At 35.7% G+C, this 26,709-nt stretch overlaps 2 protein-coding genes and 1 non-coding gene across 3 annotated transcripts; 1 reads left to right on the plus strand and 2 right to left on the minus strand.

Annotated features, from left to right (window-relative positions):
- Positions 1-2,442: 2,442 nt before the first annotated feature.
- On the minus strand, positions 2,443-6,551 carry LOC126653671 (protein KINESIN LIGHT CHAIN-RELATED 1-like). The gene is made up of 3 exons (XM_050347610.2): positions 5,608-6,551; positions 3,353-4,261; positions 2,443-2,825 (listed from the first exon to the last, which is right to left on the minus strand). The coding sequence occupies exons 1-3, from the start codon at positions 6,186-6,188 to the stop codon at positions 2,594-2,596; spliced, it is 1,722 nt and encodes a 573-aa protein (XP_050203567.1). The 5' UTR covers positions 6,189-6,551; the 3' UTR covers positions 2,443-2,593.
- A 3,380-nt stretch (positions 6,552-9,931) lies between these two features.
- Positions 9,932-14,166, plus strand: LOC126685883 (probable alkaline/neutral invertase F). Its single transcript, XM_050379869.2, has 4 exons — positions 9,932-10,868; positions 12,044-12,481; positions 12,976-13,534; positions 13,626-14,166. Exons 1-4 carry the CDS (start codon positions 10,017-10,019, stop codon positions 13,916-13,918), a joined length of 2,142 nt encoding a protein of 713 aa, XP_050235826.1. The 5' UTR covers positions 9,932-10,016; the 3' UTR covers positions 13,919-14,166.
- A 135-nt stretch (positions 14,167-14,301) lies between these two features.
- TRNAG-CCC (transfer RNA glycine (anticodon CCC)) lies at positions 14,302-14,372 on the minus strand. The gene has a single exon. It is a non-coding gene; the product is annotated as a tRNA-Gly (tRNA).
- Between the last annotated feature and the right edge of the window lie 12,337 nt (positions 14,373-26,709).

Below are 26,709 nucleotides of genomic sequence, written 5' to 3' on the forward strand. Positions count from 1 at the left end.
ATAATGCAATTTGGATATTATTGCAAAAATTAAAAGGTTTGGGTATAATTGCAACAAATCGTAAAGGTTTGGGTTTTTTTTGCTATTAAGCCAAAAATAAAAAGTTTGGACTTTTAAAGAGGCCATTGTGGTTGCTCTAATCACTTCTCCATACTTTAAAATAAAAATTAAAAAATTAAAAATCTATTACGTTCCATTAATTTTGGTGCATTCTTTGAGTGAGACAGAAATTTATCAACTAAAAAACCATAATCTACGCATATTGTTTATAGTTTTAGACTGACTTCTTATAATCCTATTCAGTGTCTACTTCTTTATGTTAAAAAAAGAAAACCCTAAATTTGGGTTAAAAATTAGATTATGAATATAAAAAATAGACGTATGATCCCAATAGGACACCAGTTGGCAGTGACAGATTCTTTTATGTTAAGCTAGGGAGTTATGGAGTGTAGTAGCAAAGAGCAAAAGTTCCAAATTGGCCCTTCTGAACCCCTAAAGGTTCATGACTAGAGTATAAATGAATTGAGACTATTATGAGTTATTCAATATGACTCAAAAAAAATTCAGATTGACAGGAAAATTTTGAATTGAATTCGAATTTAAACTATTTGAGTTTAATCTCGAGTATTATATAAAAGAGACTCGTAAAGCTTGTATATCTAAACGAGTAATAATAATTTTTTTACTATATTTGTAATCTTTTATACCTCTAAAATTTAGGTGTGTATACCTCAGTTCGTTAAATTTTATATATTATTGTAAAATAATTTTATATGCATTCAATCTTTTCTATAATTTTTTTATTAAACTTGAGTTTTTCCTAGCCAAGCTCAAGCTTGAAAATTTCATTTCATTCGAGTTCGAATTTTTAGAGACATTCAAGCTCGAGCTTGGGTAATTCGAGTCAAATTGCATTCCAGTGATCTTTATATATAGCTGAACAAAAATATAAATACTTAATTGCCAAAAAAAGTTTCAGAATCAATTTAATATTTTGCAAAAATGAATTTAACTATGTACTATTCATAGGCCATGTTTGGTTCATGGAATAGGTGCGGAATGGAATAGATATTCCGTATAGAATGACAATTCTTTGCTTTGATTCATAGAATAGGTATTCCAAAGAATTGCTATTCCATGATTTTGTGGAATAAACACTTCTCTCAAAAACTAAAAAATGGCTATTCCATTACTTATGGAATAACTATTCTATTGCGGCCTTATTTGGTTCGTGGAATAGAATAGCATGCAATAGAATAGTTATTCCATAAGGAATGAAATAACCATTCTTTAGTTTTTGAGAGGAGTGTTTATTCCACAAAATCATGGAATAGCAATTCTTTGGAATACCTATTCTATAAACCAATATACGGAATATGTATTTCATTCTGCACCTATTCCATAAACCAAACATGACCTGCATGCTATTCTATTTCATGAACCAAACATGGTCATACTTCCATTGTAATGAACATTGAATTTTACCAAAAACAAAACTGTACAAAAATGACCAAAGAAAGAACAATTTCTTTGGATAAACACAAAATTATAGCTATATATCGGAATTTTATATGATTATGATTACTGTGTCGAAGGTGTTTAGATATCTCAGTTCTGATACTTTCCAAGCTCAAAGGTATGCAAGCCGAAAATGAAGGTGTAATGGAAAATATATGAGGACGGAATATCAAAGACTTGGTAGTGTAGTTCAACCTGACTCATTTCATCCTCATCAGAAACTAAACTTGACATGGCAATGAATTTGATACCAATTCTGTATTAGGTGAAACAGAGGAGAGAGTTTAATTTGCTGCCTGTGGATTTCACTCATCAATTTACACTCTGTTGATTGTCATGCAAGAGTGTCGATAATGCTTGATCTAGTTGAGTCGAAAGATTCTTCTATAAATAAGTATAAATTCAAATAAAAACTTCTATTTTGTCATCCTTGAAATCATGTGGCACAGTTACAATAACGGGCGATACAGAACCACTTCTAATGTCATTATCGAACACAGAAATGGAGCGAGCACCCCCTCCCTCGATGAAAGTTTTTTTTGTCTTCCTTCAAAAATATTTATATGTTTTTTTTTATAAAAGTTTATTTTGTGTTTGCAAGTTAAGAAAACTTCATTGTATTATTCTCATTAAACAGTTTTATAATTTAATTTTTAAATTTGTAAACCGATTTGCAAACAATGCTCATGTTCTTAGTCAAGATCTCGTTCTATGTGAACTCAGTATATATTTCAAAAAAATTAAATAAAACAATTACGTCTAATTATCAAGGAAAACAAATGAAAAAGCAAATTGGGTCTCAAATTTTTTTTACTGCTTTGATTCATCTGAACTTTTTAAAAAAATGTATTTACAAATGAATATAACTATATATTATAGACTTAAAAAAATTATTTTGTTAAATTCAATTATGTTTATACTAAATTAATTATAAGAGAAGTTTATTGGTAACCAAAATCAATTATAGAGCAAAAACTGAAGCAACAGGTTATGATTGTACTTTAGTTCTTTACATTATATTCTATGTACTCTGTGTGACCTGTTATCACTCCAATATATGATAAGAGGAACTTAATCAAGTTCTAAAACTAAATCTAGACCTCCTCTTGGAGACCTTTTGAACCCTTTCAAATTTGGAATCAAGGAGACTCTCCAGAGAATTTCCTTTCTTAATCCTAGCCCTTCCAGCTTCTTTCAACAGCTCAGCTAGCCTTTTCTTCTCATCGTCAACGTCTGGATTTGCTGTCCCAAGCTTTTCTTCTCTTACCTTCAGTATGTACTCCAATATCTCAATTGCATCTCCTACCCTGCAAAAACCATCCCAGTTCTCGATTCAACAGTGATAAAACACTTAAAATTCTCAATAAAAATAATAGACGGTTTTTAGTTTCGATCCATCTGGCAGTTTTTCTATAATGTAATATCAAACACACTGATCAAAAACTTCAAAGTCACCAACATGAATAAGATAAAGGAGTAAAGAGTTTGAATCTAAAACATATACTGCAGCATAATATAGGTTTCATAATTGTCAATTTTGATGGTTTCCGATAGAGCACAGGGTTTCATTAAGAGCTCGGTAACACCATGAATAGAAGTTCCAAATAGTTTGAGTGACATTCCCTAGTTGATATGAACTATGAATCACACAACTGCTTGAATTGACATTGCGCAGATTATACTTTATATGAAGTATGAAATGTGAAGTATACAAGTGCTTGAATAAAATCACATCAATGCAATCATTTCATAAACTCGAGCTATGAAAACTGGCTGTGCATGTTAAGCAGATAAAATAAGAGTAATTAAAACTGAATCATAGAAGAATTCTCACCTTCCTAATGCATCATAAGTTGCTGCAAGATTGCTATACACTCCAAGGGTATCCAAGTGACACGTGCCGCACTCTTGTTCTAAAATCTCCCTTGCTTCTTCAAACAATTTAGCTGCTGAATCAATTCTGTAGAGTTGCACACAAGCCAACCCTAGTTGGTTTAACACAATTCCAAACAAGGCTGATTTATTTTCCCCACAAGCCCTAAGCTTTGCAATCGCATTCTCAAAAGAGTCTCGAGCCTCTCCATACCTTCCAACCGAATAAAACATCACCCCGATTTGTGCTTCTATTCCTGCAATTGTGCTTCGTTGTCCAGGTCTATCTTCTAGTAACTTCATTGCCTTGTGCAAAAGCTTTAGCGCCCCCTCATGCTCATTCAGAGCTTCATAGATGGCTGAGATTTCCGTCAAACCCACCGCAATCTCCTCAGTCGCAGTTCCAGGAGCTGGTTTCACATATACTCTCAGAGCATTCTCACAATACGATTTGGACTCCCTTAGCTTGCCTGTCTTATGATAAAGATCCGCTAGGCGAATAAATACTGACGCGACTCTAGGATGATCGTCACCCTTAGTAGACTTGAAAACCGTCAAAGCCTTTTGGTAGGAAAAAATGGCTTCCTCAAAGCGACAAACAGACACATAATTGTTACCAATGCATACATCAATAGCAGCAACCTCATTGTCCATACCACCAGCAATCATAGCCATGCTAGCGAGTACAAGGTGCTCAAGGGCGGAGTCATAGTCTCCCTTTGCTTCGCAAACAAGAGCCATAAGCCGACGATCAGCTGCTTCAATTGGACAAGCTGAAGGACTGTGCATCCTATGAATTTCAAGGATCTTCTTGCAGAGCTTTTCTGCCTCATCAAACTGCATTGCTTGTACATAAGCCTCAGCTAAATACCTGTCATTTTCAAAAATCTACACCCAATCAACACCATCTCTAAATGCTAACAAGTTTTCCATGAGAGGGTAATACCAATTTTTTTTTGTATAGAACTCGGGTTGGCTGGTTTCCCGTGCGAAAATAAATTTAAATAACGATTCCATGAATTGATTATACAATACTTTTATGTGTAATTGTGCTTTCGATGGCGGTTTATGTTACAAAAGAACACAAAATCTAAATACATTATTATAAGATTGATATTATTAATGGAATAATCCAATCAGTTGGTCATATGAAATGTGATGTCAAGTAACATCAAGTCATTGAATTAATCAAATACCTATCCTGTATATTAAGGTCAAAATCAGGATAGTAAAGAGAATTGCAAATGCAAGTTCCAAAATCATTCAATCATTCAAGAGCACATGCGGGTCCATCTGATAGAGAGCCACAACTTTTAGTAGTCTTGCTTTTCTTTTTTGGAAAAATTCTATTTGATGTGTCAATTTTTTTTGATATTTAGCACTTGAATTTTTTATTCAAAAAAAGTATTTTCAATTTTTAAAAATGCACTAATTAAGTATTTTAATTATTTTTTAGTTATCAATGTATTAAAAAGAAATATAAGTAAGCTCCATTTATATAAATAAAAAATGTTTATAAATAACATATATAATTTATTTTGATAAATTCAGATTAATTTTGATTTATTTAGTAATCCGGTAATAAAAATTACTGAAAGCAACGTTTGAAATATTTTTAAAAATAAAAATTCACACATCCAAATTGCTCTCAAGTCCAGATCTACAAAGGTTCAAATACATAAATTTTTCTTTTTAAAATAAAAATTGCAAAACATATATTTGGATACCTTCATTATTACTATATTTTGAATTGAATCCGTTCACTACAATTTATATATATCGAGTCCTTACGCTTATAATTTTGTAATTTTGTAGGTATTAGATCCTATTCCTATGTCCCAAAAAGTATTAACGGCGCCAAATCAAACCGACCAAAAACTAATTGAGGAACTTATTTTAACAAAAATAAAAATTAATATAAAAAATGAACAAATTTTTCATTTTAGTGAGCTGCACATACGGCGAAGGGACAGCCATTTTAAAGATATAGGTTCTCAAACTTAATAAATAAAAGTAGAGGGACCTAATTCAAACAATATAATAATGCATGGATCTAAATATGCATTTTGCCAACTAAAATAGAAGCCTCCAAACATGCCCAACAACGTAATGTAGCATCCGGATAAGATAGGGGGAAAAAAAGAATTAAAAGAAAAACTTGCTGAAAACGACAAGAACAATAGAAAAATACTTTTGTTAAACACACGTATGACATACCTGTATGTCTCTGCAACTCTCGGATCCAAATCCCCGAGAGCTTCAATCTGGATCTTCAAACCCGACTCGTAACACGAAATGGATCTATCCAGCTGGCCCAACATAGAATACGTGTCCCCTAGTTGCATATGCCCGGAAAATTTCATCAACGCATCATCTAACCTGTTACTGAGATCCGGAACTTCTATAGAACGCTCAAGAACCGAAACCGCTTCCCCAAACCGACCCAAACTACAATAAGTAGCCGCTAGCACGTGCAAACTCATGGTAAGCTCCAGACCCGAACGGGAAGAAGACCTTTCAAATGAAGCGGACGCACGTGACGCATAATCCAATGCCTTATTCGGGTTAGAACCGATGCTATCGCGGGCCAGCTTTAACAAAAAAGAACCCGGATTCGGGTTGTCGTCGACGGGAAGCTTGTCAGGGATCCTTTTAGAGGGGTAGGGCGATGGGGTTTGGTTTAGAAGTGGAGACGGTGTTTTCATGTCGTTTTTGTGGACTTGATTGTCATTTTGAGGAAGTGAAATGTGTAACGGTGTTGAAGTGGAAGGAGTTCTAACTGAGAACAGACCTGGCATTGTTGAAAAAACCCAGAGATAAAATTAAAAAGGGTGAACTGTAAAATTGATGAAGGAAAAATATGAAATGAGAGAGGAATTTATTAAGGGTGGTGGCGACGGTGATGATGGCGGTGGTAGTAGTGGCGAATGATGGTATCGTGGAAGAGACTTCTAATAATCATGGAGTTTGGGTACTTTAATTTCATGACCAATTTCAGTACGAAAAAGGGAAGGAACAGAGATATGAAATCCATTAACCACCAACAACAATTCTTCAAATTAAGAAATTAGAAAAATAATTAAGAGTAATAATAGTCAACAAGTTAAGACAAGTTTTTTCAAAGAGCCAAAAAAAAAAACTCCTCTATATACTCTATTTTGCTTCGTTCTTCAGCAACGTCCCGCTTTAGTGTAGTTGCTGCGTTTAGTTTTAGCCACGTCCTTACACTAGGCAAATTCGATGCAATTGACCCACTATTTCCTTTCAAATTTCTGTTTTGCCATTACAGTAAAACGACAGCGTTTCGCCAAATATATAAATCTGCGTCTCTTGTTTCTCCATTGTCTGCTGCTAGCTCTGGTGATTTCAGAGTTAATTTTTCGGTTTCGTTTTGTGATTTATGGTTTTTGTGTGGATAAGTTAGGTATGAACTTGTGAATTCTTTAAGATAACTGTTATTACACATTGAGTGTTGTCGTAATTTTGAAATTAATAAATTAGGGTTGAGAATCGGTTAATGTTTTGTTTAGAGAAATACAGGAAGCCTGTCTGATCATTGACAAACCATGATAATCAATTGTCTTCACCAGCGTCAAATTGTATCACATTAGTTTCTTGTATCATGTTGCATATTATTTGGTGCTTTAAAATGTGCAGTTTTGGGAGTGTTGCTTAGTCATGGGGACAGAAGAGCCCAACGATCCATTCAAGGTGGCTGACTGGAAAGCTTTAGACAGTGAATTGCAGAAAGACTGTAGTGGTGGAGCTAAATCAATTATAAAGAAGCGGATTCCGAAAAGAATTAGGCGAATTCCGGACTACTATTTTCTTCCACAAAGGTCTCTTGCCTCTGCAATTTCTTCTTATGGAACATGTATTGCTGGTGGAATTGGTGCTGGCATGCTGCTTCATATTTGGATAAACAAGAAAGTTAAAGGTATCGTCGTAATGCTCTTTTGCGTACAATTCTTGCGAATTATGACTGTATGAGGCAGAAATGGTTATGTTAAAAACTATGAAGCACCGATACGGGTACGGGAACGGCATTTTAGAAAAAAATAGGATACGGGTACGGCGGGAACACGACAATTTTTTATTTTTTTTAAAATATATATTTAGTCATATATAAGCTTTCAAGATGCAAAAACAATGAATCTTATGTTATAAGATGCATAATTAATAAGTAAATTAGTTGAAAATTAAAAGGAGGTTACTGCTGTTTTCTTTTTTTTTACATCAGGGGTTTTCTATAGGGCTGCTGTGTTTTTTTTTTAAATTAAAAATAGGGTTTAGTTTCACTTACTATCTAATTGTATTTGGGTTTGGGCCTATTTAATTAAATTTCTTAATAAAAAACCCATACTAAAAAAAAGACTTAAAATTAACTAAATATCACTAGAAGTGTCCCCCCGAAGTGTCCCCGAAGTGTCCCCGGCGTGTCCCCCTCTTTGACCAGTCAAAGGTACGGGGACACGCCACGTGGCGTGTCGGGTACGTATCCCCGCCGTGTCCCCGTGTCCCCGAAGTGTCCCCCTAAATCAGTGGCGGAACCAGAACTCCAATTTGAGAGGGTCGAAATTTTCACGTTTGGCTATTTAAAAAAAATTAAACGGCTGTAAAACAGTTCTAAATTGTAAATTGACAGAAGTAGGGGCGGTTTTAACCGCCCCTACAGAGAAAAAACCGCCCCTAACAATTGTAGGGGCGGTTTCTAGGGGCGGTTATAACCGCCCCTACACAAAAAAATATTCCAAAAATCTATTTTTTTTTATTTTTTTCCGGCGAGGAGGGTCGGCCGACCCTCCTCGACCCTCCCTAGTTCCGCCCCTGCCCTAAATACGGCACTCCGGAGGAGTGTCGGTGCTTCATAGGTTAAAAATGGTTACGTCTTAGAGATATAGTTTTGATTGTGCTGAGTAATTTGGATTCTTAGCTTACCCCTCACTATCACTATGTTTCTTCTGGTATTTCAGAGAACGGGGGCATCATATGGGAGCTTGACGAGTAAATCCCAGATGAATTTACAGAAATGTCAGTTTGGATTGCTTTATTTAATCCTATGTTGGTGGTGCTTCAACTTACAAGCCGGTCGGTGCAACCGAGTTTTCTACGGGTTTGAATACCTTATTATTCAGTGTAACCAAGCTCATTTCTCTGTTTCACTTTCACTATTAGTAAGGTTACAGAGTAGTATATAGGTTAGTGCACAGCTTGAAATGATTGCTCGCGGTTTTATCCTTCTACCTACTGGGGGAAGTTGAAGTTCCTTACAATTTTGTATTTCTCATGCACATAAGAATCCAGTTTCCTTAACCTGTAACTTTAAATTTCTGATTGGTTCTAAAATTTGAGCTTATGTTTACTTAATCATATATCTTTTGCTGTATGATTTATGAATATTAAGATGTTACATGTGTGATCATAAATAGAATTACAAGCTACACTATCATTATAAGGGTTCTCAGAGTCCTGGAATTTAAAATTTCGTGCATGGTCACTAAATTTTGCCCATTTGATAGTAAAAGCTCTTTCTTTTGATATAAGCGATTAATGGATGAAGTTATTATTCATGCATATTGCAAGTCTAGATTTTCTTAATTGTGAGTAAGGCTGAGCATCGGTTAGGTTCAGTTCTGGAACCGACGGTGCTGAAGTTATATTAATGGATGAAATTTTTATCGAACACTGAATCTCATTGACCGAATTTTTTGGTTGGTTCGGCTCGGTTTTGGTTTTTTATTTGATTTGGGTTATTGATAAGTTTAAAACTTTTGATCAATATCAAACAAAAACCTTAAAAATTTAGTGGATACAAAATCAAACAAATATCTTCATAAATGTTAAGATGTTTGTTTTCTTCGATCTTTCGTTTATTTCGATTTTACAACCTCCTAATCTAACTGTTAACCTAATTTCAAAATTCTTCAAACTATCCATCACATGAAACCTTTTTTACCAAAGAACCAAAACAAATAACAAACTTTAATCTAGTTTGGTTCGATTTTTCGGTCTGTTTTAGTTTTTACACCACCCTAATTGTGGGATTGTTTTCACGGTCCTTTTCCTTAAAAGAAAAAATTAGTAGTCACTGAAAAAGACAAAAAAAGTTGTAGTGTTCTAGTTTGTGCTTCAACTGAAAGTTTGTTATTTCAGTCCATTTCGTACAGTGAAACCGTAAGGGAACAAAGCCGAGTTTGATTTTCTACTTTTGCCAGATTTGCCCCTGCGCCAGCTGGACAAAAACCCGCATAAACTCATCGTTCCCGCCTCAACAATTTAACATTTTTATCCCCAACATACCCCCATGTCATATCGCAATACCCAATCCACTGTTAGCTCTTTTATTTCAAGAAGGCTCATCATCTTCGTGAGATGGCCTTTTTTCTAATTTATATATTGTTATCTTTGGCAAAAAAAAAAAAAAAAAAAATCAGTCCGCCAAGCACGCAGTCCATTTCTCCCAGTGGCAACCTTGAAAATAATTCAAAATGTAGGTCTTAACAGATTATTAAAGACACGAAAACTTGTTGAATTCTCTCTCTAACTGCGAAAACAGAACACACCAACCATCACTTAAAACCGTTTTGCTTTCTCTCTTCTCGAAGAAGATTTTGCTCTCTCTGAAAATGTCTACCACGCTAAAAGATCTCTTCGTAAGCGATAATGTGAAGCCACTAGAGGCTGCTCCGCCTCCAGCTACGACGGTTGAGTCTGTTTCCTTGTCTGCCGGAACTATGGAGCAAGCTCCAGAGGAGAAGACGCAACTCTCGCCGGAGAAAATTACGCTACATTCAACTGCTACATCTGAGAACTTCTCCTCCATCACCGGATGCATCTCGACGACCGCTAAAGTTGATCTCCAGATTAATGCGGAGAAGCTACAGGATTCAGAATCAAATGAGATATCGCCTGCTGGTTATATAGTGATGGAAGGTAGTAAAATCGTTGAAAAACGTACAGTTTCTGAAGAAATTACGAAGTGTTCACCAGATGTTGATGAGAGTTTCGAAACGGCAGAGTTTCATCTATCAGGCGAGATTTCTTCAGATTTTACTAAAAAAGTAACAGAAGAGAAAAGTCCAGACTCGTCAAGCATAGGATCAGAATCATCTGATGATAATGATGAGGATAAATCTTCGCCTGAGCCGAACGGAAAATGTAGGCAACCGGAAAAGGCTAAAAAGACGGTTAGACTTGTAAAAAACGAGAATATTATGCCTGATAACTTGCAAGCTGCGAAGAGCACAGGAATATTGAAGCATTGTCCAAGCATTACGAGTTTGGACGTGCTTGATTATACTCATATATCTCCTGGCTCTAGAGGCAACGGCGGTGGCCACCAGGTGAGCGGTGAGAGTGGCGCCATGGTGGATGAGGCTTGGGAGATACTAAAAAAATCTTACGTTTACTTCAAGGGAAAGCCTGTTGGGACTCTTGCTGCTATGGATCCTAGCGTCGAGGCTTTGAACTACAATCAGGTTATTATTATTATTCTTATTTTTGTTTTATTTATTTTTATTTTTTATTTTTATGTATCTTTTAGATCTGAATAATTTTGGTGTTATTTAAGAAAATATTGAAGCTAGTTTAGTGCATTATAGAGTATTATTAGCATACAATGATTTGAAAATAATATATTAGTTGAAATAGCATTGTCAGAATTTTCATTTGTAGGTTCATTTTTTAATCTTCCATTATGATTGTACTAACTATATCACGATTCTTATGCTCACACGATTTCTTTATGTATTAACTTGATGTGTCCTCTGGTTTAATTTCAGATTTTGTTCGTATTGATGTTACTCAATTCATTCGATAAAAAATGTCCATTCAATGTTTAATTAGGACTTTGTATGTTACAGTGAAACAGATTTCAAGTTGTCTTCCAATATTTTAATCCTTGATTTATGCTCATATTTGTCTATGCCTGAACACTCTAGAATCATAGCAACATGCCGGATTGTGTTCAAATTGATTTGCATAGGAGATGCAGAGTTTAATCTTTTTTTACGCGACATTATACACTGCTGTTTTACTTCATTAGATGACTTTTGCACTTGAAAATAGGTAACTTTTGTTTGATAATATTGTCAGAATTTTACATTTTAGGTGCATGTTTCTATTTTCATATATTGGTTGTGCTAACTAAATCATGATTCTTATGCTCCCATGATTTCCTTATACATTAACCGTGCTCCTTAAATCTAATTTGAACTTCTAAATGTCTGGCTGTAGAAGTATAAGAATTTGGATATAAAGTGATAGTTTTCTGTCCATTTGGTGTAATTTCAGATGTTTTCTTATTGGTGTTTCTCTATTCATTTTCGTACGTTTGATTAGGATGACATATGTTATAGTGAAACATATTTCAAATTGTCTTCCAATATTTTAACCCTCAACTTATGCTATTTTTGCCTATCTAAATACTCTACAAATCACAGGAATAGCTGGATTGTGTTCAATATAAATTTGCAGATGCGATGTAGAGTCTATCTGGCTATTCCTTATGCAATACGTTACATTCATTAGATTACTTTTGCACTTAAAAATAGGTCACCGTTACCTAATAATAGCACTATAATATTAGCCTCATCCATGTCCCTCCCTTTGTTTTATAACTTATAATTTCTTTCATCTTCTTATCGATATGCAGGTTTTTGTGAGAGACTTCGTTCCTAGTGGTTTAGCATGCCTGATGAAGACTCCTCCAGAACCCGAGGTTGTGAGGAACTTTCTCCTAAAGACTCTCCATTTCCAAGGTCGGGAGAAGAGGATTGACAACTTCACTCTTGGAGAAGGTGTCATGCCTGCAAGTTATAAAGTTCTTTATGACACGCATCGCAAAAAGGACATCCTAGTTGCAGACTTTGGCGGCAGTGCAATTGGACGAGTGGCACCTGTTGACTCAGGTTTCTGGTGGATTATACTGCTTAGGTCCTATACCAAGAGCACGCATGATTATGCTCTGGCAGAACTCCCTGAGGTGCAGAGAGGAATGAAGTTGATACTCAACCTTTGCCTCTCAGATGGCTTTGACACTTTCCCAACACTTCTGTGTGCGGATGGATGCAGCATGATTGATCGAAGGATGGTGAGTATTCATTCCCTTTAGCTTGCCTTTTCTTGATTGGCACCAATTAAGATATTAGATTACAGCATAATCTTTGCCTTTAAGCTAGTGTAGCTTAGGGCTGGGTCCACTTTCCTTTCAGCCTTCCTAGGAAAAAAGTTTGGATGGATTGGTGACTTTATGGGATTCAAAATTTTCTCTTTAGTTGAATGTAAATTATATCTTCATGATCATGACTATAGGACATCAAAAGTACAATCCTTACTTGGACTTCCAAACATAGTTTTATTTCTGAGTGTTTATCCTTTATTTTACTTTGCATTTTTATGAGATCAAGTTCCTGTAATTGTAACGTGATCAGCTGAATTACATTTAGTTACAAATGTAGAGGTCAAAATTCTCTTGAAATTGGAGTTAAAGTGGGCTCTCCTTGATCTTACTTAGTTTAGGAAGTCATGTAGTAGCTTGTGATCGATTATGATTTGTGCATTTAACTTATATATGACTTGGAACAGGGGATATATGGATATCCAATTGAAATCCAAGCACTGTTCTTTTTTGCGCTGAGGTGTGCGCAGCAGATGCTGAAACCAGAGCGTGATGGCAAGGAGTTACTTGAGCGAATTGATAAGCGGATTACAGCTCTCAGCTTTCACATCCAGAAATACTATTGGCTAGATTTCACACAGCTAAATAACATATACAGATACAAAACTGAGGAATACTCCCACACTGCTGTGAACAAATTTAATGTCATCCCAGAGTCTATCCCAGATTGGGTGTTTGATTTCATGCCTTTACGAGGAGGGTATCTGATCGGCAATGTCAGCCCAGCTCGCATGGACTTCAGGTGGTTCTTAATTGGCAACTGCATTGCTATTTTGAGTTCCTTGGTGACACCTGCGCAAGCAACTGCAATCATGGATCTAATCGAGGAAAGGTGGGGTGACTTGATTGGAGAGATGCCTTTAAAGATCACATACCCAGCACTGGAAGGACATGAATGGAGGATAGTCACTGGTTTTGATCCTAAGAACACAAGATGGAGTTACCATAATGGTGGAACTTGGCCAGGTGCGTCTCATTCATAGTGCCATTTTTTATTCAAAAATGCACCTTTTGACAATTAATATTCTCCTGTGTTGATGAATTGGGGTATATGCAGTTCTTTTGTGGATACTTGCAGCAGCAAGTATCAAGGTTGGAAGGCCACAAATTGCGAAACGAGCAGTAGAGCTAGCGGAGCAGCGTTTATCGAAAGACGGATGGCCCGAGTACTATGATGGAAAGACTGGGAGGTATGTGGGGAAGCAGGCAAGAAAATACCAGACATGGAGCGTTTCAGGATATCTGGTTGCTAAAATGATGATAGAGAATCCATCCAATCTTCTGATGATCTCTCTTGAAGAAGACAAGAAGATAACTCAGCCAAAACTTACCCGCTCTGCCTCATTCTGAGAGGAAACTCAGCAAGGATTTTGGAGAAAGAGATGTTAATCATTTGCAGCTGTAAAAAAATAAAGCAATGCAGATATGACTACGGTAACTAGTATCTTAGTGGCTATACTATACTATACTATACCCTTGATTTAGAAACTTATGGAGAAAATTAGCTTTAGCGTTGGTGATTGATTGAAACTTGTTATATTTTCAATATGTTTGTGGCCGGTAAAAATATAGTAACTCTTGATTGTACGGAACTTTCATATATGAGGCAGTATGTAGGTGCAGCTGGTTGATAACTATAAAGACTGATTTTAACTCAAAAATGAGCTTCTGCCTGCCAATTGCTATTTTTGTACTTTGAAGAAAAGAGAAAGCTATTGGATATCAAAAACACATGCGCATCCAGGGAATCGAACCCTGGTCAGTACCGTGGGAGGGTACTATGATACCACTACACCAGATGCGCTTGATGTTACCATAGGTATAAATTATAAACTCTAAATATCATAACATGCAACCAATTTTATAATGATAAATGGAAACTGAGGTAATTTTCATATTTTAGGTAATGTTTTTACTAATTGTTTATTATTCTATCCATCTCAAATTCATAGACACTAATTTTATTTTTTTGTCTTAAATTAAAAGCAATCATTTATTACTTGAATGATGAATTGTAATACACACCTTTATTTATTATATTTATTATAGTGGAATTCATTAAAAATACAAAAAAAAAGATATTAGAAAATAAAAATTACTAGTATATTAAATGAGAGTAAGTGTGTTATTTTTGTATAAATTAACTCATTTACCTAGATAAATTGATTTTCTTAATATTTATTAAAAGAAAAACTAATTTTTTTAATACTTGTATTTGTCTTAAACTGTCTATCAATTTGAAACGAAGAGAGCATTATTTATATGAACTTAACTTTAATTAGATTCAATTTATTTATTTTATTTATTTTATTTATTTTTATTAATACATAATAATTTATTTGCATAAAATTGTATTTTTTATAGATAAAATTTAATATGTATATTTTTAAAAAAAAAATATATTATAAATATATATTTATAACATTAGCCTTCCATAATTTAGAAATAGTTTAAAGAAAGATTAATCAACATTCATATTACACCATAACATCAATACATTATGTATGAGCAAAGCTTACGATAGGATTGAGTGGACGTTTATTTGGTGTATGATGTTGAAATTGGGATTTAAGGACGAATTTGGTTATAGAATATCTTACTTCAATGTGCTATTCTTGCATTGGAGGTTCTGTTGGTGACAACCCTTTAGTTTCGACTCGGGGGCTAAGACAAGGTGATCCTCTATCACCTTATTTGTTAATAATATGCGCGGAGGATTTGAATAGTTTGTTGGTTGAGAAGGAAAAGGCGGATAGGTTACATGGGATCTCTATTTGTCGAGGCGCTCCATCGGTTAATCACCTATTCTTTGCAAGCGATTGTTATTTGTTTTTTAAAGCATTGTGTATGGAGGCGGAAGTGATGAAGGAGACACTCGGGAGGTATGAAGGTATGTCAGGTCAAAAACAGAATTTTCAAAAACCAAGTATAATGTTTACCAAGAATGTCAGGACTGATTTGAGAACCTCTATTTGTGAGTTACTTAAAGTGAATAAAGCGGATGATAACGAAAAGTACTTGAGGCTGCCGGCCCTTGTTTGTTGGAATAACAGACAAATTTTCAGCTTCATTAAAGAAAGAGTGTGGCATAAAATAAAGGGGTGGAACTCGAAATCTCTTTCTCGGAGTGGCAAGGAGATCCTTTTAAAAACAGTGGCACAAGCTATTCCAAAATATATAATGAATGTGTTTCTTATCCCTTTAGATTTGTGTGCTAAGTTAGAAAGAATGATGAATTCCTTTTGGTGGGGTAGGAATCGAGAAGAGAAGTAAGGTATTTGTTGGGCTAGTTGGGACCGTCTTTGTAAACCCAAGAAGTTTGACGGGATGGATTTTAAGAAAATCCATGATTTTAATATTTTGATATTCGCTCGTCAAGTTTGGAGACTTACTATTAATGGTATCTCTCATAAGTCGCGGTTTCAAGGCCAAATAGTAATTTCTTGGGTACCAATCTAAGTTCGAATATGAGTTTCATATGGAAAAGTATATTGCCCGAGAAGTTTAAAGACGGGAAGCCCGTATTAGTGTAGGCAATGATCGTAATATTGACATTTAGAAAGATCTGTGGCTTAGTATAAAGGAGTTAGAGCGACAAAGACATTAACTTTCAGGCAAAGCATTATCGTGCAGGCGAGAAAAGTTAATTTTGCCGGTGTGGTAGAACCGAGGAGAACGGAATTGATGGGAATTAGGGAGGCTCTCAACCGGCTTAAGGGGTGGGATAATTTGATTCTCGAATCGGATGTTGTGGACGATATGTTGGATATTAGGATCCCAGAAAGAGCGATATAATGGTGATGTGTTAGCGGAAAACTATGTTGTTTAGCGAAAAAGTACTATAATATTTTTTTTATGTTTGTAAGGCGATTTACAAACTAGTCTGCACACTTATTAACGCGTAATGCTTATTTTTGTCTGGTCATCAGAACTAGTATTTGGACTTTTATGAATATTCTATTCCTGTATTTGTTTTAAATTTCATCTTAATGAATATTTATTGATTACCAAGAGAGGTACATAGACTAGCTCAACTGGTTAAAGCTAATTTTCTCTTTCGCTTGGTCGAATATTTATCTTTAGTGGTGATAAATAAATCCTAGCCTCTTTTCTCTTTTTTTTCTCTAAAAAAATTCTAGTCGTCCATAGCTCTATTCTCAATTCTTCTTCGGCTACCGTTATTATCGTTGACGGTAGCTATCTTTTCTTTTATATTATTTTAATTTCATATAATATAATAAGTAGCCAATTTTTTTTAATTTTTATGGATTAACATTTATCGATTAAGCGTAAATCCAATTCAAATTTTCATAAATCAAGAATCGAAGATAGATTGTAGATTTTTTTAACAACAAAGATCAAATCGTTTATGGGCTATAATAGTTTTTTTTTGTTTTTTTAATATTGTATTTTGTTTGTTTGTTTTAAGAATTTTGTTTTATCCTTTCTACTCCTTCTGTCCCATTCTAATTGAGAAAATTTCAATTGCACATTATTTAAGAAATTTTAGTAACATTACTTTTATATCTGTTGTAACATTGATACCGATTGTTGAATTTTTGGTACCAATTGTCGTGACCGGTTCGTGACCGGATTGGTATGCGCAGCGGAATCGAAACCATTGGTAGGTATTTAATAATGGATTTGATCAACAAATAATAATATAGCAAAATAATAAATAACACAAGAGATTTACGTGGTTCTGCTTTAAAGCGTACATCCACGGGCGAAAGATTCGAGCCATCCACTAATCATCAAAAGGAGTACAAAATTGGTGGAGAATCACCAAATAGAGAACATCTCTAGTAAATATGCCCTTAGAAGAAAAACCCACAAAGTGTTTCTCTCTCTACAAGAAGTACCCAAAAGGGTAAGAATTAACTTATATTCCTCACATCACACACACCCTCTTTTCCCCTTATTCACATCAATGGCTACATTGTATGTTCGGTTTTTGGTGTCTTCTAAAAGGTGAATAAGGTAGTGTATATATAGTGAATAAATAGTCTATATGGCATTAGGAATATTAATCCTAATTGGATTTATACTTCTTAGTTAGCCAATGATAATAAAATTATCCTTCTCCCAAACACTTCATTAATAGAGTCATAATACAAATAGGAATTAGAATTCTAGGCATATTCCAACAATCTCCACCTTTGTCACGACCCAAATTATTGAGCCGAGACCGGCGCTAGGGAATGGGAGTGGTAGCTCCGAAACCCGTAGCAAGCCTAAAACCACTATTAATTTTTCGCACTTAAAATTATAATATCATATATAAATCTTTTTAGAAAACTCTTTTACATAATATAATTGTAGATATTAAAATATCATATTACAGTTTACATTCAAAACTAACTATTTGTAATCCAGATGTCTATCTAATACTGACATCTACTGACTACTGCAGCTCTAGGAACTCATGCCTGTGCAAGTCCAATGACTTCTGGCACAATAGAGATGGTTTGTCTGATCCGACTCTGTCTACCTGCAAACATCAGAGTGAGGGGTCAGTATTTGGGAAAATACTGAGTGAGTATGCAACTTATTATCGGTATTATAAAAATACACATCGCATACTCAAACATATGCATAATTATTCCAATATTATGAAAATAACATAATATTCATAAATAGCAGATCCGACCGAAATCCTAATCTTAAACTCTTAATTTATCTTACTCGGAATATTCAAATCAAACTGATCCAAATGGTCCGACCCGGGAGTGTTCACACTCAACCACGTCAGCCGCGACCAATCTCTTAATCTCCAAGTGTGAGTCCAACTCACTGGTGGGTCCAACCCACTAGATACGGGGCTCAGGTTACACCGTAACCGAGTTCTCACGCGTATCGCATTCATATCATGTGCGCATCTCATATTCTCATAGACAATCTAGACGCGCTAGACTGACTCAAATACTGGTGATCACACAGCCTATTGACACCCAATAGGTAGTTGATTTCTTCGGATCGCATGCTAGATACTCATATTCAAACAATGAATATAATGGCATTCATATAATCACATTCATCAAACATACCATTTTATATAAGCTAATCATATAAATGCGACGTATTGATAATCATATTCATGATATATGAAAATAACTTTAATAATGATAATACGCGAAAGTAAGTTGCCACTCACAGTGACCGCTATCCAAAATTGCGCTATTATAATCCCGCAAGCGTAAGCTCCATGCGTCGTTCTATCCCTTAGCTATTCTGGCCCGTCGATCCGGTATTTCACCGATACGCCAGTTACTTATTCGGGTGACCTATACGTTAAATCCGTAAACGCAGGTTTAGTATCAAAACCCTAAGTTATAAACTTAGGTTATCACGATCGTATCTCAAATACGACTCTCAACTTTCTCTTAATCACACCTCTCTTTTAAACGTCCTAATTTATGTTTTGATATTCAATCGAATCGTGATTGTTTATGCGACTTGAAACTGTCTGAAATCAAGTTTCCGCGTCGCGTCAGGGTCCAGAAGGCCCGATTCGAAAATCCCCCTTTGGCGAAGGACTGCACGTTCGTGCAGCAGTGTACTGCACGTTCGTGCAGTACGCTGCACGATCGTGTACTCCACGTTCGTGTAGTGTCCTACACGAACGTGTGCTACACGTTCGTGCAGTCTGCTACACGAACGTGTACTGCACGTTCGTGCAGTCTGCTACACGAACGTGTACTGCACGTTCGTGCAGCAAACGGCTGCCGATGTGCAGCTCCGGGGTTCATTCCCCGGGCCATTTTCGACGTGCTTAAACGTCCTAACTCGATCCCGCAACGTTTGATAACATCAAAACTCAAGATTTAAACTTAAAACGTCGAATTCAAACTCAAAATCATTAAAACGGTAAAACCGCTCAAAACCCCAAATCAAAACGTCAAGCTTACCTCAATTTGAAGCTTAAAGATGATAGAGAATTGAATTCTTAATCCATCGGCGCGAGAATCACTCGATTTGGACGAGAAACGGCGAAATCGCGACGGATCGAATCCATCGTCATCTTCCTTCTCTCTTTCTCTGGATCATCTGATCCTTCTTTCTTTCCTTCTTAAGAAACATATATATATCTTGGCTAATGTACCATTTTGATCCTCCATTTCTTTAACATAAACCAATTCCCTTTTAAACTTTCTAATTTAACTAAACGGTTAAATTATTCTTTTATACGTATTATTTATATCCAATTAAATAATACTTGGCCCGAAATTATTATTTTCCGTCATTACTCTTTGAATTGCTATTCTCGAGACTTACTTGGCTAATTTACGTTTTGGCCCTAGAACTTTTCAAAAGTTACAATTTAGCCCAAAACGTATCCGCGTCCAAATTTTAAAAGGTCTCCGATTGACCCGAAACTTTTACCACATATACTATAAAACGTTTCGCGGACCTTGGCGAAATAATTTCCATTTTAAGTCATAGTGGCTAAATTACCACTTCAGTCCCTGTACTTTATTTTGCAACTTTCTTATCATACTTCCTTTCTAATTCCAATTCCACTCTAGAATTGAAATATAATGTTAAATTCTTTGCTATAATCTCTTTTAATACCGATCTACTAAAACTTATTTATCTTACTTTTATCGGAAGGCTTTCCGATATCGCCACTCTGGCGACTCAAAACTGGACACGTGGTCCAATTAGATAATTAAATATTTTGGGGTATTACATTCTTCCCCCCTTATAAAAATTCGTCCTCGAATTTTCATATACTCTTCTTACCTTAATCTCATTTATATCTAGAATTCTTATTCATAGTAGGAATATCGTGTTCGTCTTACGACACCAGTTAGCGCAAGGAATCGTTATTCTATTTTCTGTACTTCTTGCACTTTGATGTCAATTATTATTGACAATCTATCTTCGATCTCTTCTCTTTATTTTACAACACAATTCATGTGTTTGACATTTGTTATTATAAACTCTTATAGTCGTAATTGAACTTTCAGTTCTTTACTGATGTTCAATGATAGCTTATCTTAATAATATCTAGTCCATTCTCCTTAATGGTTACACCATACTTGTCTTACGGTATTTGTTGGTATGTGGAATCGTTATTCCAATCCTTGTACCTCTGGTGCAATGACATTAACTATAAATGTCAGACCTTTCTTGATATCGTATTTCTAATCCATAGTGTCTCTAGAAGTCACTTGTTATCGTCATCCCTTGACGGTTTTCTTTACTCACTTATTGTTAGCAGAGTTTCTTAAATTTACATTACTTGAATTACTTGTTCTAAGTAATTGCCTTACTTTCAAGTTGTAAGTCACTTTCGTAGTATATCCTTATCAATAGCTACAAGTGTTATCTATACTACTTCGATACGTCTTTTGATGTATCGTTATTCTTTCATATCCTTAACAACTCGTTCTACGTTGGTCTATAAACCCGTAGATAACTTATACTTGGAGTTATTGAGGTAATGTCTTTAGATTTCTATAATAACTTTTTATTCCTTTCCTCCTAGTTCCTTGTCATCACACTCCTTATGAGTACTCTTATTCACGACTTATTCTTGTCGTCGTCTTACATATCATTCTTTATTGCCGCATCTCCAATCGTCACATCTCTAATTATCGTCGATAATCTTAAGCGTTGTTTACATTGGATTACTTCAGTATCCAATGTACTAACGTTCACTAATACTTATGGAATTCCTTATGGAATGTATTCCCACACTGACATTTATTCTGTCAGCACAACTAATATCAGGCCCAATTAACATACTCTTTTAACACTTCTTAATCCTTAATGCGAAATCTATGTCAATTCTTACATTCAGTCTTCGCAACACCTTCCAAATCTTTTCCTTTATACTATCATGTAGCGTTAAGCTTACTTCTCATTACTATCCACTATCTTGGTATTCCGCTTGTTATTTCCATTTTTGTCCATATCGTAGATGTACTCCTTTGTAATCTTTCTTTGATTCCTTGTTCTTAGTTAACCAATAGGATAAATAGTCTAAATGCTATGATCCTATGGTATTCCTTTTTGTGTTCCTTATTCACGCTCTAATCGTGTTTCTTAATCATCTTCTATTGTATTCCTTGCTTTCCTCTTCATCGTATCTTATATATCGCTTATCACTTACTTTTAATATCCACAACATCGATCACTAATAGAGAGTTGTGGCTTTCCTCGTCTAAACTTTTCGATGTAGTGCGTTTCAATCGTATATATATCATTTTATCGTATTTGTACTATCATCGTGGTCGTCTGTAAAGCCAATCATATGCGGGTATCACCTCTATCGCATCTCGTATTCCTGATATTTCTCATTTCAGCACCCTAAACGTCGATCACCAACTAAATAATGGGTCGCAAATCTTTTGCCTGAATTATCGACGTAGTGCGTTCTTAATTACTTATATATTGTACTGTTGTACCTTTACTGACGTCTTAACTGTCAGTGGATCCATTCTTATGACTCTATCATCTTTATCCCTTTTTGTTTCTATGCGTTGACGACTACATAGAATTCAATCCATCTGATCCTCTCGTCATCTTTCCACGTAACTTTCTCTTTTTCATTTCTCAATAACTCTTATCAAGTTCCTTGCGACATTCGCAGGTTATCCGTACTTTCCTTAACTCTGCTTACTTTAATTAATTTCTTATTATTCATAATCTACTTTTGCGTCTTTATACTTTATCATATACGTCATGTACCTTTGATAATCCCTAGACCGTACACAGGAATTCCGTGGAATACTGTCCCACTGGTAGCATTCTTTATGATGCGGAGCGTATTGGCTTCCTAACCTGATTCAAGGTCATCTATGCCTGATCATTGGCTATCTCTGCATTTTTCCTCAAACTGCGATATTCCCGTATACTGAACTAGCAATGGTCACGCCGATACTCCTCGACATCGGACTTGCCTAATAATTCTTTTTCCCTGAAGTCCTCTTCCCTAGGATCTTCTTCTGGAAATATATCAAACAAGTTTGATCGTATCTACACATCTCAATTCTTTAAGGATCATAATCAATCTTCTATACTGATCACACCACTCTTTAATTGATTTAGCTTGAAGTTTAAGGCTAACACTTCACATACATCCATTACATTTGTACTTTTCACAACTTACTATTCCACTTCATAACCGAAATCTTAAGGTGGAAGTTTCAATTCTCAATCCACCGATTACAGTTCTTGTTATTTGTCTCTTGATTTAAGTACCTTGATCTTTCCCGATTATCCTTACCAGAACTAATAGTCCAAAGAATTTTCCTAATCGGGTTATAAACTTAATTCATATTATCTGGTCTATCACTGCTCTTAATCACTTGTCAAAATTAATCATGGGTGGAATCTTTCATCAAGACCCTAATTCGACAATACAGTTTGTCCTTTATCTGCTTGATATATATGAGCATCTTACTTTACTTTTCTTAGAGAATCTAGCATACCACTTGATCCGATAAACTCTTTTAGTCTTATCTTAAGTAGACTAACATTAAATCTCTATAGGTGTCCATTTCTTCACGTCGATACTATCTTTATATCCATCGTCCTATCATTGGCACACAATTCCTTATATCGGTTGTTTTTACGGCTAACTGATTTATAATGACGTTGGGTACTGCGGCACTCCCGATGCCTGTACATTCCCACTTTATCGTGTTGGGTTCCCGTTGACCTTCATCACATTTCTGGCCTTTGCAGGCCAATTGGACTAGGTTGCATTCACCTTTGTCACCTCGATCTTCTTCTTGCGCCTCATATACTTGCTGTACAACAGCACGCGTTCGTGCAACTCTTCGTTCCTTGTATAGCGATTATATAAAGGAATACTGATAAATTCCTTAAAATATAATCTCTACTAATCATCACGTCTAATCGCTGTCCACGTACGTTGGACTTTAGGAATATCTCCTTCCTTTTTACCTTTTATGATTACGTTGTTTATTGCTAGTCTTCTGAGTATTCTAACTCATTGTAGACTTAGCAATTTACTAAAACATATACTCGCGTTGTATATGTTACACACATATATCATCATAGCTATAAGCATTTACGTGGTCAGGATTCAAGAAAATCAGCGTCCCCTAGATTTTCTTGACTACACATTGTAATTTAAGTCTTGCGAGCATTCCGCTCACACAGATTTAATCAAACATCAAGAGTATTAAAACATAGCATACATGTCACACATTGTTAATCATATATGTTTTACTATCCGAACACATATCTATTATCCTAGTCATATACTAGTCTGTCTAATCAAGGCTAAGTTCATTAACTAGAGGCATAAATCATATGTTCTCATAACTATACGTATTCATTCGCCTCATAGCCTAGATAACAGCTTGCTCGCGAGCATCTCACTTCCGTCTCAGAGTTCTGGTCTAGGTATACTCACATTAAAAACAAAACTCTTTCAAATAAAACGACTCATTTAAAAATTTCATTTAAATCTTAGCAAAATTGTGCACTAGGGTGATGACGTCTCTCATCCCCAAAGAGTTGCCACATCTCACCTCTTCGTCTGAACATAATGCATATGATGCATGTCTTATTAATGCATGTATTGATGTATGTAGTGATGCATTTCTATCAATGTCGTGGCAATTATCAATGACTATTACGGGTCTAGGCACAATTATGCTTTTAGAATCGTTGAAACAAATAACTTTTAAAAGTTATAAACTTCGAGTTTTGTAAGTTCTCTAGACCTTTAAACTCTGCTTCTGGAAAGTTCCTCAACTTCTACAACTTTGCATTCCTTCTTCTCACTCTTTCTGAAATTTCGATCGATCGAATCCAATAACATCGCTCATGCTATCTGGTGCTAAGCACGCATGTATGTATAACATCAAATCGCAATCATAATAATTATTTTCTATTCAGAGGAGGCAATACATCTCCCAGAATCTTCATTTCAAATGCATATCATATATGCACGTCTCATCAAAACAATATATACGTATATATCTCGTATATACGTGTCACAAGAAACAAGTAAGTATTTCACAAATCAACTTATCATACTTATCTCAAATCAAATCACACTAACGACTTGGATCAGACAAACCCCAACTCTATAGCTGCAGTAGTTCCTAGGTTACTCAACCGACAAACACATTTTAGCAGAGGTAACTGGACCAACTGCTCTGATACCACAATTGTCACGACCCAAATTATTGAGCCGAGACCGGCGCTAGGGAATGGGAGTGGTAGCTCCGAAACCCGTAGCAAGCCTAAAACCACTATTAATTTTTCGCACTTAAAATTATAATATCATATATAAATCTTTTTAGAAAACTCTTTTACATAATATAATTGTAGATATTAAAATATCATATTACAGTTTACATTCAAAACTAACTATTTGTAATCCAGATGTCTATCTAATACTGACATCTACTGACTACTGCAGCTCTAGGAACTCATGCCTGTGCAAGTCCAATGACTTCTGGCACAATAGAGATGGTTTGTCTGATCCGACTCTGTCTACCTGCAAACATCAGAGTGAGGGGTCAGTATTTGGGAAAATACTGAGTGAGTATGCAACTTATTATCGGTATTATAAAAATACACATCGCATACTCAAACATATGCATAATTATTCCAATATTATGAAAATAACATAATATTCATAAATAGCAGATCCGACCGAAATCCTAATCTTAAACTCTTAATTTATCTTACTCGGAATATTCAAATCAAACTGATCCAAATGGTCCGACCCGGGAGTGTTCACACTCAACCACGTCAGCCGCGACCAATCTCTTAATCTCCAAGTGTGAGTCCAACTCACTGGTGGGTCCAACCCACTAGATACGGGGCTCAGGTTACACCGTAACCGAGTTCTCACGCGTATCGCATTCATATCATGTGCGCATCTCATATTCTCATAGACAATCTAGACGCGCTAGACTGACTCAAATACTGGTGATCACACAGCCTATTGACACCCAATAGGTAGTTGATTTCTTCGGATCGCATGCTAGATACTCATATTCAAACAATGAATATAATGGCATTCATATAATCACATTCATCAAACATACCATTTTATATAAGCTAATCATATAAATGCGACGTATTGATAATCATATTCATGATATATGAAAATAACTTTAATAATGATAATACGCGAAAGTAAGTTGCCACTCACAGTGACCGCTATCCAAAATTGCGCTATTATAATCCCGCAAGCGTAAGCTCCATGCGTCGTTCTATCCCTTAGCTATTCTGGCCCGTCGATCCGGTATTTCACCGATACGCCAGTTACTTATTCGGGTGACCTATACGTTAAATCCGTAAACGCAGGTTTAGTATCAAAACCCTAAGTTATAAACTTAGGTTATCACGATCGTATCTCAAATACGACTCTCAACTTTCTCTTAATCACACCTCTCTTTTAAACGTCCTAATTTATGTTTTGATATTCAATCGAATCGTGATTGTTTATGCGACTTGAAACTGTCTGAAATCAAGTTTCCGCGTCGCGTCAGGGTCCAGAAGGCCCGATTCGAAAATCCCCCTTTGGCGAAGGACTGCACGTTCGTGCAGCAGTGTACTGCACGTTCGTGCAGTACGCTGCACGATCGTGTACTCCACGTTCGTGTAGTGTCCTACACGAACGTGTGCTACACGTTCGTGCAGTCTGCTACACGAACGTGTACTGCACGTTCGTGCAGTCTGCTACACGAACGTGTACTGCACGTTCGTGCAGCAAACGGCTGCCGATGTGCAGCTCCGGGGTTCATTCCCCGGGCCATTTTCGACGTGCTTAAACGTCCTAACTCGATCCCGCAACGTTTGATAACATCAAAACTCAAGATTTAAACTTAAAACGTCGAATTCAAACTCAAAATCATTAAAACGGTAAAACCGCTCAAAACCCCAAATCAAAACGTCAAGCTTACCTCAATTTGAAGCTTAAAGATGATAGAGAATTGAATTCTTAATCCATCGGCGCGAGAATCACTCGATTTGGACGAGAAACGGCGAAATCGCGACGGATCGAATCCATCGTCATCTTCCTTCTCTCTTTCTCTGGATCATCTGATCCTTCTTTCTTTCCTTCTTAAGAAACATATATATATCTTGGCTAATGTACCATTTTGATCCTCCATTTCTTTAACATAAACCAATTCCCTTTT

Source organism: Mercurialis annua, linkage group LG6, assembly GCF_937616625.2.
Source record: "Mercurialis annua linkage group LG6, ddMerAnnu1.2, whole genome shotgun sequence".
Lineage (NCBI taxonomy): Eukaryota > Viridiplantae > Streptophyta > Magnoliopsida > Malpighiales > Euphorbiaceae > Mercurialis > Mercurialis annua.

Bases quoted from the DNA above. Each gene is read 5' to 3' on its own strand.
- LOC126653671 (XM_050347610.2), bottom strand. From the start codon at position 6,188: ATGCCAGGTCTGTTCTCAGTTAGAACTCCTTCCACTTCAACACCGTTA. The intron at 4,262-5,607 runs GTATGTCATACG...TGAAAATGACAG, and splicing joins AGAGTTGCAGAGACATACAG to GTATTTAGCTGAGGCTTATG. The intron at 2,826-3,352 runs GTGAGAATTCTT...TGGTTTTTGCAG, and splicing joins ACTTATGATGCATTAGGAAG to GGTAGGAGATGCAATTGAGA.
- LOC126685883 (XM_050379869.2), top strand. From the start codon at position 10,017: ATGTCTACCACGCTAAAAGATCTCTTCGTAAGCGATAATGTGAAGCCA. The intron at 12,482-12,975 runs GTGAGTATTCAT...GACTTGGAACAG, and splicing joins GCATGATTGATCGAAGGATG to GGGATATATGGATATCCAAT. The intron at 13,535-13,625 runs GTGCGTCTCATT...GGGTATATGCAG, and splicing joins TAATGGTGGAACTTGGCCAG to TTCTTTTGTGGATACTTGCA.